Source organism: Eurosta solidaginis, chromosome 2 (genome assembly GCF_040869045.1).
Source record: "Eurosta solidaginis isolate ZX-2024a chromosome 2, ASM4086904v1, whole genome shotgun sequence".
Lineage (NCBI taxonomy): Eukaryota > Metazoa > Arthropoda > Insecta > Diptera > Tephritidae > Eurosta > Eurosta solidaginis.
Genome location: NC_090320.1, coordinates 1,270,190 through 1,282,724, shown reverse-complemented (window position 1 = coordinate 1,282,724; position 12,535 = coordinate 1,270,190). Strand labels below are relative to the sequence as shown.

The window sequence follows — 12,535 nt, the reverse complement described above, 5'->3', positions numbered from 1 at the left end:
GCGTCATTCCTTTGAACTAAACTGCAAGTAAATAAGTGGAAATTACATAACCCGTCATGTTTCACTCGTATATGTGACATAGTACTTTTTGATTGGATTTTGCTTGCATGTAAACGAGATGCGTAATTTAAAGTGAATATACAGCAAAAAAACATTTAAAGCTTATTTATAGAAGAACAATTTTCGTTCAAAGTTATTTGCTATTTAATGTTAGCACATGTCATAGACATAATTATTCCATTTAACATGACAATAAACAATTTTACTTTCTGCCTTTTAAGGTTCCTCCGCATTCCTTGCGCACATTTGGCATTCAGCGTCATTTCACAGAAAATCTTGAATCTGCAATTATGGAAATCAATTTCATCATTACACCGCAACATTTCATCAAGGGCCGTTTAAAGGTATTATAAAAATTATGTGCTATAAATAAAGCAATAAGAAAACAGTGAAATTCTTGATTTTCTAATTTGTTTTTTATACGATTGCAGCTCAAATGCACTGCTCGAATCTATGACATTTATATACAAGAAACTGAAAAGCTTGTAGAAGAGGATCGGCCACGCATCTTAGCCTCTGGCCGTTCACCAGAATTGAATATGTATCCATTTGGTAACTTACCCGATGCAGAAGGTTTCGATGAAAATAACGAATTATATTTTACGCATTATAACAGTAAGTAAAACCACATTTTATACTTTGAATCGCCTAAGAGAAAATAAGCTCAAAAATAGACGGCAGCCCATTGCTACTTAAAACTTACACTGTTTACATTGCAAACCAATTTGCTATTAAACTGCATACATTTTCCTAAACTTTATTGCATATTCACGAAAAAAATTTCTTTTGGAAACATTTTCAAAAAACGATTTATTATTGTATTATAATTAGGTGTTTCTTCGATGAGCTAACTGGCGCTAGTTTGTAATACCTAGGGTAGACAATTTTTGTGTATTCTTTAGAGATTGCTTTCTCAGCGTGATATGTTTTTCTATTTTGAAATTTTTCGGTCCAGTGAATAATTTTTATTTTCAAAGATTTTCCCACTACCACTGATAATTTAAATTTAATATATTGCCAAATGTTTTTTTTTTTTTATATCTGTTATACTTAATATAATGTGAAATGCCCTTATACCTTTTTGTAATAATGTTGGTATTATTTTGAGTTAATTTTCAGATTATTTTGATTACCGTTTCACGTACTATTTTCAGATCATTTTGAAATGTGTTGGGAACATTTTGTGATTATTTGCACCACTATTCCGGAGCCATTTCGAGATGATTTCGCGGTTATAGTAGACACTGATTCGCAATAATTTCTGGACTTCTTTGGAGTCATTTTGGCATTTTTCGGAAACATAAATTTGTAAATGCGAAAAATTATCGGTCTGTTGTTATTATCGCTTTGTTATCGGCATATTATCGATAACAACTGTTATCGTAGAGTTAGGAGTTTATTATAGACGAATAATCGACGTGTTGTTGGTTATCGATTTGTTATTTGTTATCGAAAAACTTCGATTTGTCATTGAAAAACTATCGATTTGATATCGAAAAAAACGCCACGTATTATAGTAAAGCTATCAATTTATTACTGAAATATATGATTCTGTTAACGAATAGTTATCGATTTGCTGTCGGAAAGATGTCGTTTTTTGATCGAAAAAAAATCGAAAACTCTTCATTAAAAAACATATTTTTTTCGATAACAAGAGTCAGGAACTTGAGGTCGCCAGAGCCGCACTGGCTAACTAAGCTGGATTCGCCACGGGTAGGGAGGTTGACAATTGGGATGGTGAAGCTATGAATTTCGCAGGAAACCCCTTGAAAGGGTTGCGCTGCGGAATTTCCAAACTATACGGTAGACCACAAAATTTTTCGTGTTCAAATCGCTAGCGAAGACTTCTCTACTTGAAGGTTTAAACCGAATTCTGTGCGTTTAAACCAAAACCAGTATAATCTAAATTATAACCATGTATGGAGTACGAAAGCAACTCCAGATTAAGGGTAAAATTTCAACCCTGTATGTTTTTATAAGGTCACTAGCATGGTACCTATATACATACTTATGTGTGTTAGTTAATTTACACATTTTCCTTTCTATGTATTCTTGGTTTGATTTGTTTTTTTTATTGCTTATCCAACAAGGCGTATCATATACATATGTATGAAAGTATATATAAACTTATATCAATAAATTAATTTTAGACTTATGTGGGTTTTAAAACATAAATAAATACAACCCGCTATAGCCGCAAAATCGATTTTTCGGCCGAGCTTCTCTAGCACTTTACGTCGTGCTGCTTTTTAATTTTTCCCAGTAATTAGTGAGACGGGACCTACATGTTGTAAGCTGACAAGGCAGATGAGGTTTCACTGAGAAGCTTTTCATGGCAGCAATACACGCGGAGTGTTTGCCAAATCACTACTGAGGGGCGACCCCGCTTAGAAAAACTTCCTTCTAATTAAACACAAAAAAAAAACTTGTTACAATTTTTTGGTGTTCCTTTGCCCGGGAATTGAACCCAGGATCTTCGGTGTAGTAGGCGGAGCTCGCTACCACCCACCACATCACGACGGCCGCTGTAGTAATCGCCAAAATTAAAACAATTATTTAGAAGTATTCGTAATAATAAGGTGGTAGAAGGAAAGCTCTCAAATTAGTAGAGATTAAAATATATTGGAAATACCAATTAAACTATGAAAAGTAGTACTCAAAATTTAATCGGCTTCAAGAATTATGGAGAGAAAATCCAGAAATAAGACATAAAATGAAAGTGAAATGGACTCTTTTGTCTCAAATGTTACCGTTGGAAACATTGGATCGCTCCTTTGTTTTTGTTGTCATTACGCTTATTAATATTTACAGCTGGCGTTGGTAAAGGATGTGAGACATTAAAAATAATCTTGATTAATAACCCAGCGCTAGTCAAGCATGGTTTTGTCTAAATGGACACTAATAATACATACATAAATACGAATATTCAATAGACGTGAATGTTCATTTAAAGACTGTGTGAATATTTACGTTTGTTTACATGTTCACGCTGTCGATGTAGAACACCGAGAGATATTGGATTCGTGTAGATATGTCAATACCTAGTAGTCACATTCATTGGCTAGAACTACTAAGTAGTTATGTAACTACAAGCCAAAGAACCACTCGAAAACTGGAAATTAGGAAACCATTTAAAGCATATTTTTAATGTTCTGAATAATTTCGTTTATATAATTATACTCAGTTGAGCAGAGCTCACAGAGTATATTAAGTTTGATTGGATAACGGTTGGTTGTACATATATAAAGGAATCGAGATAGATATAGACTTCCATATATCAAAATAATCAGGATCGAAAAAAAATTTGATTGAGCCATGTCCGTCCGTCCGTCCGTCCGTCCGTCCGTTAACACGATAACTTGAGTAAATTTTGAGCTATCTTGATGAAATTTGGTATGTAGGTTCCTGAGCACTCATCTCAGATCGCTATTTAAAATGAACGATATCGGACTATAACCACGCCCACTTTTTCGATATCGAAAATTTCGAAAAACCGAAAAAGTGCGATAATTCATTACAAAAGACCGATAAAGCGACGAAACTTGGTAGATGAGTTGAACTTATGACGCAAAATAGAAAATTTGTAAAATTTTGGACAATGGGCGTGGCACCGCCCACTTTTTAAAGAAGGTAATTTAAAACTTTTGCAAGCTGTAATTTGGCAGTCGTTGAAGATATCATGATGGAATTTGGCAGGAACGTTACTCTTATTACTGTATGTAAGCTTAATAAAAATTAGCAAAATCGGAGAAGGACCACGCCCACTTTTAAAAAAAAAAAATTTTTAAAGTAAAATTTTAACAAAAAATTTAATATCTTTACAGTATATAAGTAAATTATGTCAAGATTCAACTCCAGTAATGATATGGTGCAACAAAATACAAAAATAAAAGAAAATTTAAAAATGGGCGTGGCTCCACCCTTTTTCATTTAATTTGTCTAGGATACTTTTAATGCCATAAATCGAACAAAAATTAACCAATCCTTTTGAAATTTGGTAGGGGTATAGATTTTATGGCGTTAACTGTTTTCTGTGAAAATGGGCGAAATCGGTTGATGCCACGCCCAGTTTTTATACACAGTCGTCCGTCTGTCCTTCCGCATAGCCGTTAACACGATAACTTGAGCAAAAATCGATATATCTTTACTAAACTCAGTTCACGTACTTATCTGAACCCACTTTACCTTGGTATGAAAAATGAACGAAATCCGACTATGACCACGCCCACTTTTTCGATATCGAAAATTGCGAAAAATGAAAAATATGCCATAATTCTATACCAAATACGAAAAAAGGGATGAAACATGGTAAGGTAATTGGATTGTTTTATTGACGCGAAATATAACTTTAGAAAAAACTTTATAAAATGGTTGTGACGCCTACCATATTAAGTAGAAGAAAATGAAAAAGTTCTGCAGGGCGAAATAAAACACCCTTAAAATCTTGCCAGGTATTACATATATAAATAAATTAGCGATATCCAACCGATAATGTTCTGGGTCACCCTAGTCCACATTTTGGTCGATATCTGGAAAACGCCTTCACATATACAACTACCACCACTCGATTTTAAAACTCTCATTAATACCTTTAATTTGATACCCATATCGTACCAACTCATTCTAGAGTCACCCCTGGTCCACCTTTATGGCGATATCTCGAAAAGGCGTCCACCTATAGAACTAAGCCCCACACCCTTTTAAAATACTCATTAACACCTTTCTTTTGATACCCATATTGTACAAACAAATTCTAGGGTCACCCCTGCTCCACCTTTATGGCGATATCTCGAAACGGCGTCCACCTATGGAACTAAGGAATACTCCCTTTTAAAATACTCATTATCACCTTTCTTTTGATGCCCATATTGTACAAACAAATTCTAGGGTCACCCCTGGTCCACCTTTATGGCGATATCTCGAAAATGCGACCACCTATACAACAACCACCATTCCCTTTTAAAACCCTCATTAATACCTTTAATTTGATACCCATATCGTACAAACGCATTCTAGAGTCACCCCTGGTCCACATTTATGGCGATATTTCGAAAAGGCGACCACCACCACCTATAGAACTAAGGCCCACTCTGTTTTAAAATACTTATTAATACCTTTCATTTGATACCCATATCGTACAAACGCATTCTAGAGTCAACCCTGATCCACCTCTGTTTTAAAATACTCATTAATACCTTTCATTTGATACCCATATCGTACAAACGCATTCTAGAGTCAACCCTGATCCACCTTTATGGCTATATCCCTAAATGGCGTCCACCTATAGAACTATGGCGCACTCCCTCATAAAATATTCTTTAATGCCTTTCATTTGATACACATGTCATACAAACACATTCCAGGGTTTCCCTCGGTTCATTTTCCTACATGGTTATTTTCCCTTATGTTGTCACCATAGCTCTCAACTGAGTATGTGATGTTCGGTTACACCCGAACTTAACCTTCCTTACTTGTTTTTTATACACTTTCAAATTGTTGCTGCTCTTCTTCTTGTAACAATAGGGATATGCCCCAGATTTTTTAGGGAGTATTATTGATATTAGGTACATAGTTTATTTCTGGAATCGTGACAAAATTTTGCAAAACTTGAAAAGTTTGTGTTATACTTTTAATGATCCCAAAAGAAGTGGATTATTTAATTTAAATTTTAAGTCAAGTACGGATAATGGTGCTAATTAGCTTTCAGCATAAAATCACTATGCATATAGCTCTCAGGTTTTCAAAATATAATATTGGGGAAGCTCTATCGGATTTCTGTAAATAAAGCAAAATATCACTTTTTTCTTATTTGGATATAGGTTTTTTGAATAGCTTGCCATATATATAAAAGATAAAATGTCTTTAATAATAAAAAGAGAATAATATCGAAGCATAGCTGCAGGTTTTTTAAACATCCTTCAAAATATTTCTATGAGAATCCCTAAACCAGAGTTTTTCGCGTTTCCGCGTTTCAGTAAAGGATGAACACAAGTAGAAGGATGCATCTTGCATATTAGCAAATGAAATGATCTAAAATGTCCGTTCGCCATTATACTCAATGGTGGCAGCGACGTTCTGGTGCTATGATGTCACACCCACTACAGCTATTGTCACGGCTTAAGAGGTGTCACAGTCACAACTGGCGTAATATCACAATTAAGCACAAAATGAAGAAGATTTACATAAATAAAGCTAGGGCATTCAGCGCATCACCGAAAATTTTCTTTTCTTGCCTAATACTTGGGTTCCAATCCCAATAGAATCCATTAATTTCAAAAACTTCATATTTATTTTTGCAAGGAGAATTTTTTCTTACAAGATACGTTCTTTTTGTAGAAGAAATCACCAAAATTATGCATTCGCAGCTTTGACTACAAATATTTCTAATGAATATATACAAATGGTTGATTATTTTTGTAATAAAAAAAATTTTGAACAAAACTGGCGCCTTGATTTTTTATATTGATTGAATATATACATATAAGCTATTTAAGTATTACGAATCTTACGAAACCGTCGTTCTTATCTCAATTGTTGCTAAATATTGTTAAAAAAAGAATCACTGGGGTTCAGACCTAGATGTTTTCCTCATTGGGGTGTTGAATAAGGACATGTTTAATAGACAAAAAAAAAAATAGTAGTGAAAAATTAGTACCAAAGAAACAAATGACTGAGGCTTGGAAATAAGCTTAGAAAATAAGATAAAATATGGATTGTACGAATTTGACTGCCACATAAACACACACACAAATCTATTAAGATTCGATATCATATCCTTCTGGCTAGATTATCAATCTCAGATACAGTTGGCAATTTCATACATACAAACATATTTACATATGTAAACGGAATCATATGCCTGAAAAAAATTACATATCGGTATGTAGTTTTCAGAGGCTGATTTCGATATAAATAACCTGTTGTGAAAATCGGTTACCATAACGCAATGTAAGTCTATGGCACTATAGGATTTATGAATGACTACCTGCAGTTGGTAGCCATACTTGTGTTTGGATCTGAGCTAGACGTACATAAATAACTAAATCAAATATATTTTTAACCGTTTCAAGACCAGAATCTTTAACGGCATCACAATGTTGATTGAGAATGCTGAAAATAGGTGAAAGCACAGAATTGGAATAACTTAAAAATCGATAACTCGTCCTGTTCAGACAGTTTTGATCTAATCTTGAACTAGAGTTCTTTACTTGAGGAATACAAGTTTTGTTTTAGCAACTATAACATTACAGTCAGTTTGCAGACACCTCCCCACCCCACATAATTTAATAAACTCTCTAAAAGAAAAAAGACAGATTCTCATAAAATCTTTGTTTTGTATCTAACATGCAACAACATAACAGAATGTGAGACAGCATGGCAGGACAGCAAAATTAATGCTTATAACAACCATCACACAATTACACACAGCCGTATCATGCATACAGACATACATACACATACATATATAGTAATAGTAAATGCTATATTGAAGAAGATATGCAGAATGTGAACGCCATTACATTGATTAAGTGCCAAGCGTTAAATCAAAGTTAGTGAAAAATTTGCTAAAGTACAAATGAATGGCGGTAGCCAAATGGTGTATGAGTTTGTTGATCATGGAAAGAAAATGAAAAGAGAAGAAGAATAAAAAGAAAGTGTTTTATGGTAAAGCTGAACTTTTTTTTTACAAATTAATGAGAGCCAGGATCTGAAGCATTTAGGAAGGGGGTTGAAGAGTTAAAGGTGATTAAATGAATGATTTTAATTAAATGTTACCCACAAATGCTGAAAGTGTTTTTGTCTCACACTCAAAAATACTTGTAAATGGCACATAAATGTTATGGCTTTGCACAAAAAATAAAAAGGAAATCAATTTCGTAGATACATATAGGTGGATAATTTTTTCGGTATATAAAATACGTGTGTGTGTATTTTCATTGTTTAGACGCGTTAATTTTGCTTACTACTTAGTCATTGTTGCTACAAATGTTTGTAATTAAGTACACACATTTTTACTAAGTATAGTATTTTTAAATCAGGGTGGCCACGAAATGTATGACGAACAAAAAACTTCCCCGGCGAGCGTTAGTTGAATCGGTTGCACCCGCAATAAAAAATGTTATACCAATATTGCCCACCTTTGACACACCGACCCAGCTCACCGTATTCAACCATTTTTGAAGTGCCGTCTTGATTCAGCATATAAGCTAGACCCTAGAAAACTCCTAGTATTTGCTAGGAGGACGGCATTATTCTACAACATTAGTCCTGTACCTAATTGGGGTTTTTCCGTTTGGTCGTCAAATAAATTCTGGTATTATGGTTTTATGGACACATTTAGTCTATAAGAGGTCTTTTATCTTAACCTAACCTAATAATTCTTGCAGTTTTCTAATATCGTAACATATTTAACGGTATATCTGAGCAAGTTCTAAACAGCAGAGAAAGCTTGAAGAAATACATTATTTCATGCATAGCACATTTGGTTTCATATTAATAACTGAAAATAATGAAATAAACAGATTTAATGTAATAGTTGTTTATTGTTGGTAGAATATGAGAACAATTTCTATTCAACCGGCTGCTTTTTCACTCCCAACAAGACTGATCGTGTACATCAAATGCAATTTAATTCAGGGCTCAAAAGTACCATTATTAAAAACTACTGCGGACTTATGAGACCTATCCGGCAATCATAAAATATTATTTCAACAATTTTAGAAACAAGGAACACCATAATACATTCACATACAGGCACACTCATGTATTCTAGATACAAATTTACAGCTAATTTCCGATTACAGAAACCCAACAATACAAGTATTCCTATCCCCAGGGTAGCATTGGCTAATCTTACATTAAATGCTTAACGCTAAGCTGGAGCAATTAATTCAGAGATTAATACCACCAAGGAGAGTAATTCATGTCGATATGTTACATGCAACAAAGATGTTTATTAGAGCGTATAACTAAAAAATAAAAAAAATAAAAACACGTTGGCCGGGGTCGAACACTTACTTGGAGGAAATTTCGAAAAACTTGTTTAAGCACCATAAAAACTGCGAAGTTTGTTTTTCTTTAAAATTTGAATGCATGAATATTTAATTTTAATGAGTGAAATATTTTTGTAAAGATATTCACTTACATCTCGTTCATAGAAATCATAAGCTTCTCTGGCAGAGTTCAGCTTTTATCAACGTTTTTCTGAAACCGACACCCCTTATTCGTGAGTCGTGATTTTACCACATTTATAAAAAGAATAAACTATGTACGATTAGAGAAACACGAGAAAATTATTCCTGTAATTCAGATTCTAGTGAAATTTTGTGAGCATATTGAGTAGGTTTGAAAATCGTATGTTATCTATTTTTCATACCACAAAATGGTAAGCATGGTCCACCTTATGATTATTTTTTTTTGACACATTTTTTTGTTGTAGCGGGGGAGGGAGAAGAGACGCAGAGAGAGGTTAAATTAAAAGTATAACGCAAGGGTGAGAGAGGGGAAGAGAGTAAGAGGTAAAAACTTCTTAAAACTTGTGCAGATAGCCCAAAGTTAGGTCAGAATAACGTCTACCGAGTTTGTTAGTTATTTTATAAAAGTAAAATCGAAAATAACATGGAAAAACTCGGTGTTTTTAAAGGGTTCCGAAATTGAAGGCCAACACATTATACGGCTCGCACACCCCACTCCTACACCGTTTATAATAAATAAAACCGCATTTAACTAGTTTTTCATATATAGTCAAACCGTTTGGCGGTATGTATAGCGGGCATGTGGGCGATTTTGAAATTAATTTATCTGAAATCCTGCTTTCCTTAACTATCACATGCGGGAAGAAAATGTAGCCCCGTGAGTTTAATGAAAAATATTATCCAGGGAGCCGTGCACAAAAAAATCGGCAAAAATTAAGATACAATTTCTAGCCTTTAAGATTTATATGAATATTAAAGCTTAATTATAAATTATTAGAGAATATATTATACGCTTCTAACATTTTTTATTTTTTTTTTTATTTCAATTATCTTTGCAGACCACCCATCAGCAGCTGTTGGCACAACGAAACTCTCATGTGAATCACAATTACTCACTGCAGCTGCAGCCCTTTTGTTCTTAACTGCAATCAATAGACTTTTGGGCAACACAATAGAAGACATTATTCAAGTAGCCAGAAGAGGACGTCAAATAAAAACAAAAACAAATGCTACCGAAAACAAAGCTTGTTTACAAAACTACCAACTCTACTCTGATCAAAAAGAATCTGAAAGGACAATTTGTGAAAAAAATAAATTGCTCAGAAAGCGAATAGCGCATAGACTGCGGTGATAAGTTGTAATTGCATATACATGTAAATCAAATTAAAATAAATTATTTATAATTGTATGTAAAAAATGAAACAAATTTAATAAATAAAAATTAAAAAAGATTATTGAGTTTTCTTTAGTTTTTCTTATATTGCAAAAAACAACAAGTGAGTAATAAGTCTCAAATTATACGGGGACAAAGCAACACCCGATTAATAGAATATGTTATATAAAACAACTGACGAACTGAATTTTCCGGACAAATTTAAAAAATATGAAAGGCGCGACAGCCTTTGAAGATATTTTAGGCCGAGCTTCTCTTGTAGTTTGTGTCGTGCTCCTTTCAATTATTCCTACGAATTAGCGGGACGCAACCTACTTGTTTTATGCCGACTCCGAGCGGTATCTGCAAGGCAGATGAGTTTTCACTGAGAAGCTTTTCATGGCAGAAATACACTCGGAGTGCTTACCAAACACTGCCGAGGGGCGACACCACTTAGTAAAACTTCCTTCTAATTGAAAGAAATCTTGCTTCTAGTATTTTGATGTTGCTTTGACCGAGGCGTGAACCCTGGAGCATGCTACCACCACATCAGGGCAGACAAACAGGGGCAGCCTATAATAAAATGTGCGATTTGAGATGAAGGCTAGCATTTTATTTTATTTTTTTTAAATTTAAAATAGATGATTATGCATCGCCCTGACCAATAAGATATTATTGAGGGATTTCATAAGCGCCTGAGTCGTGATTTTTCGCCCATCTAGAATACCATGGAAAAAGCCAAAGTCTAGTATAGTATAAAATTTTTTATTATTCATTTATTATTGATTAAAATCACCAGTAAATTTTTTTCTCGTTCACCTAAACCCCCCTCCTTCTTCTCCTTTTTATCAAAGGCAGTGGAGGTAGAACCTACACCATCTTTCCAAAGCGACACAAAACCCCAACTTTATACTAATTCGCCACATTCTGAAGGGATATTATCTTACGCGGAATGCCTAAAGACAACCGTTTGACATCAAACAACAATGCTTATGTAAACGTAGTATAAGCTTATTTTGTAAGTATAGTATAAACTTATTACAGGGTAACCCTATAGCAAAAAGAAGAATAGAAGAACCTTAGGTGTGAGACTGCAAAATAAAGATGGGAGGATACTTCCGATACGAGAGAGAAAAAGATAAGACGTGCTAATTTCTTAATCATAATAAATCGACCGAAATATGAGGAATCACAGCCTTTTATACTTAAAATAACCATCTAATCCAACGTGCACCATCAGGCCAACCCAAACCATTAAATCGTGTCCCTTATAAGACTAGTTTTATCATTTCGATGAAAATTTTTGTTTGAAAGCGTCAACTAGGCCAAGCTTAATGCTTTAAGTCTGAATTTCAGTTGTCATTGTAAAGAAAGCTTACATGGCAGGATTGTGCGAATGAGATTTTATGTTAGTACTGGGAGTATTGTGCAAAAATTCACAAACTTGCCAATGGGCGGAACTTTTTCTATGACACACATATTTGCTCAAATTTTCTCTGCAGTATGTACATATTTTTACACTTACCTATGCCATTCCAAATTTGACTCTTCGATTTTTGTTATGCCAAAAATTGCTCACTAATTGTTCTTTTATACTTTTATTTCTGGCATCTTCATTACACACTGTGAAAACAACAATAGAAAAGCACAATATAATTCCAAAAGGAAAACGATAGCATTATTGGTACAACTGCAACTTGGTCTAGCTTTAAAATGTGTATGTATGTATGCACTATAAGCCTTTATATATAAAAGTGCAAAGGACTTAACGCATACACAAACATTTTTTTGTTTTCTGGTGCGTTTGTTCTACATTTTGGCCAAATTCGTTTGTTCTTATTTTTGAGTTGATTTTTGTTGTTTTTTTGTTATTTTATGCTTTTGAATTTTTCATTGATTGTTGTTGCAGATGTTATTGTGTGTGTTTTTGTTATTTGTTGATTCTTTGGCCATACTTTTCGTTATAATTGTTGGAGGTACATAGAAACATTTCATCTCAACAGCATAGCTCCGGTGCTTTTTCGTTTGTTGCTTTTGTTGTAGAATTGTCAGTCTGGTCAGTGGTACGCAACAAAGAATTTTTAATTGGCTTCAAATTACGCAAAAGTTTGAGAGGCAAAACTTGTAA

The 12,535-nt window shown here is 33.9% G+C and overlaps 1 protein-coding gene across 8 annotated transcripts in view; it reads left to right on the top strand.

The window, feature by feature from the left end:
- LOC137239097 (uncharacterized) overlaps positions 1-10,441 on the top strand; it is a 306,266-nt gene extending 295,825 nt beyond the window's left edge. For all 8 annotated transcript variants that reach the window (XM_067764016.1, XM_067764013.1, XM_067764010.1 and 5 more), the window contains 3 exons: positions 282-404; positions 492-675; positions 10,094-10,441. In XM_067764016.1, coding sequence (XP_067620117.1) covers positions 282-404; positions 492-675; positions 10,094-10,386 — 600 coding nt within the window. In that variant the 3' untranslated portion in view covers positions 10,387-10,441. The remainder of the gene's footprint in view (positions 1-281; positions 405-491; positions 676-10,093) is intronic.
- The last annotated feature ends 2,094 nt before the right edge of the window (positions 10,442-12,535 follow it).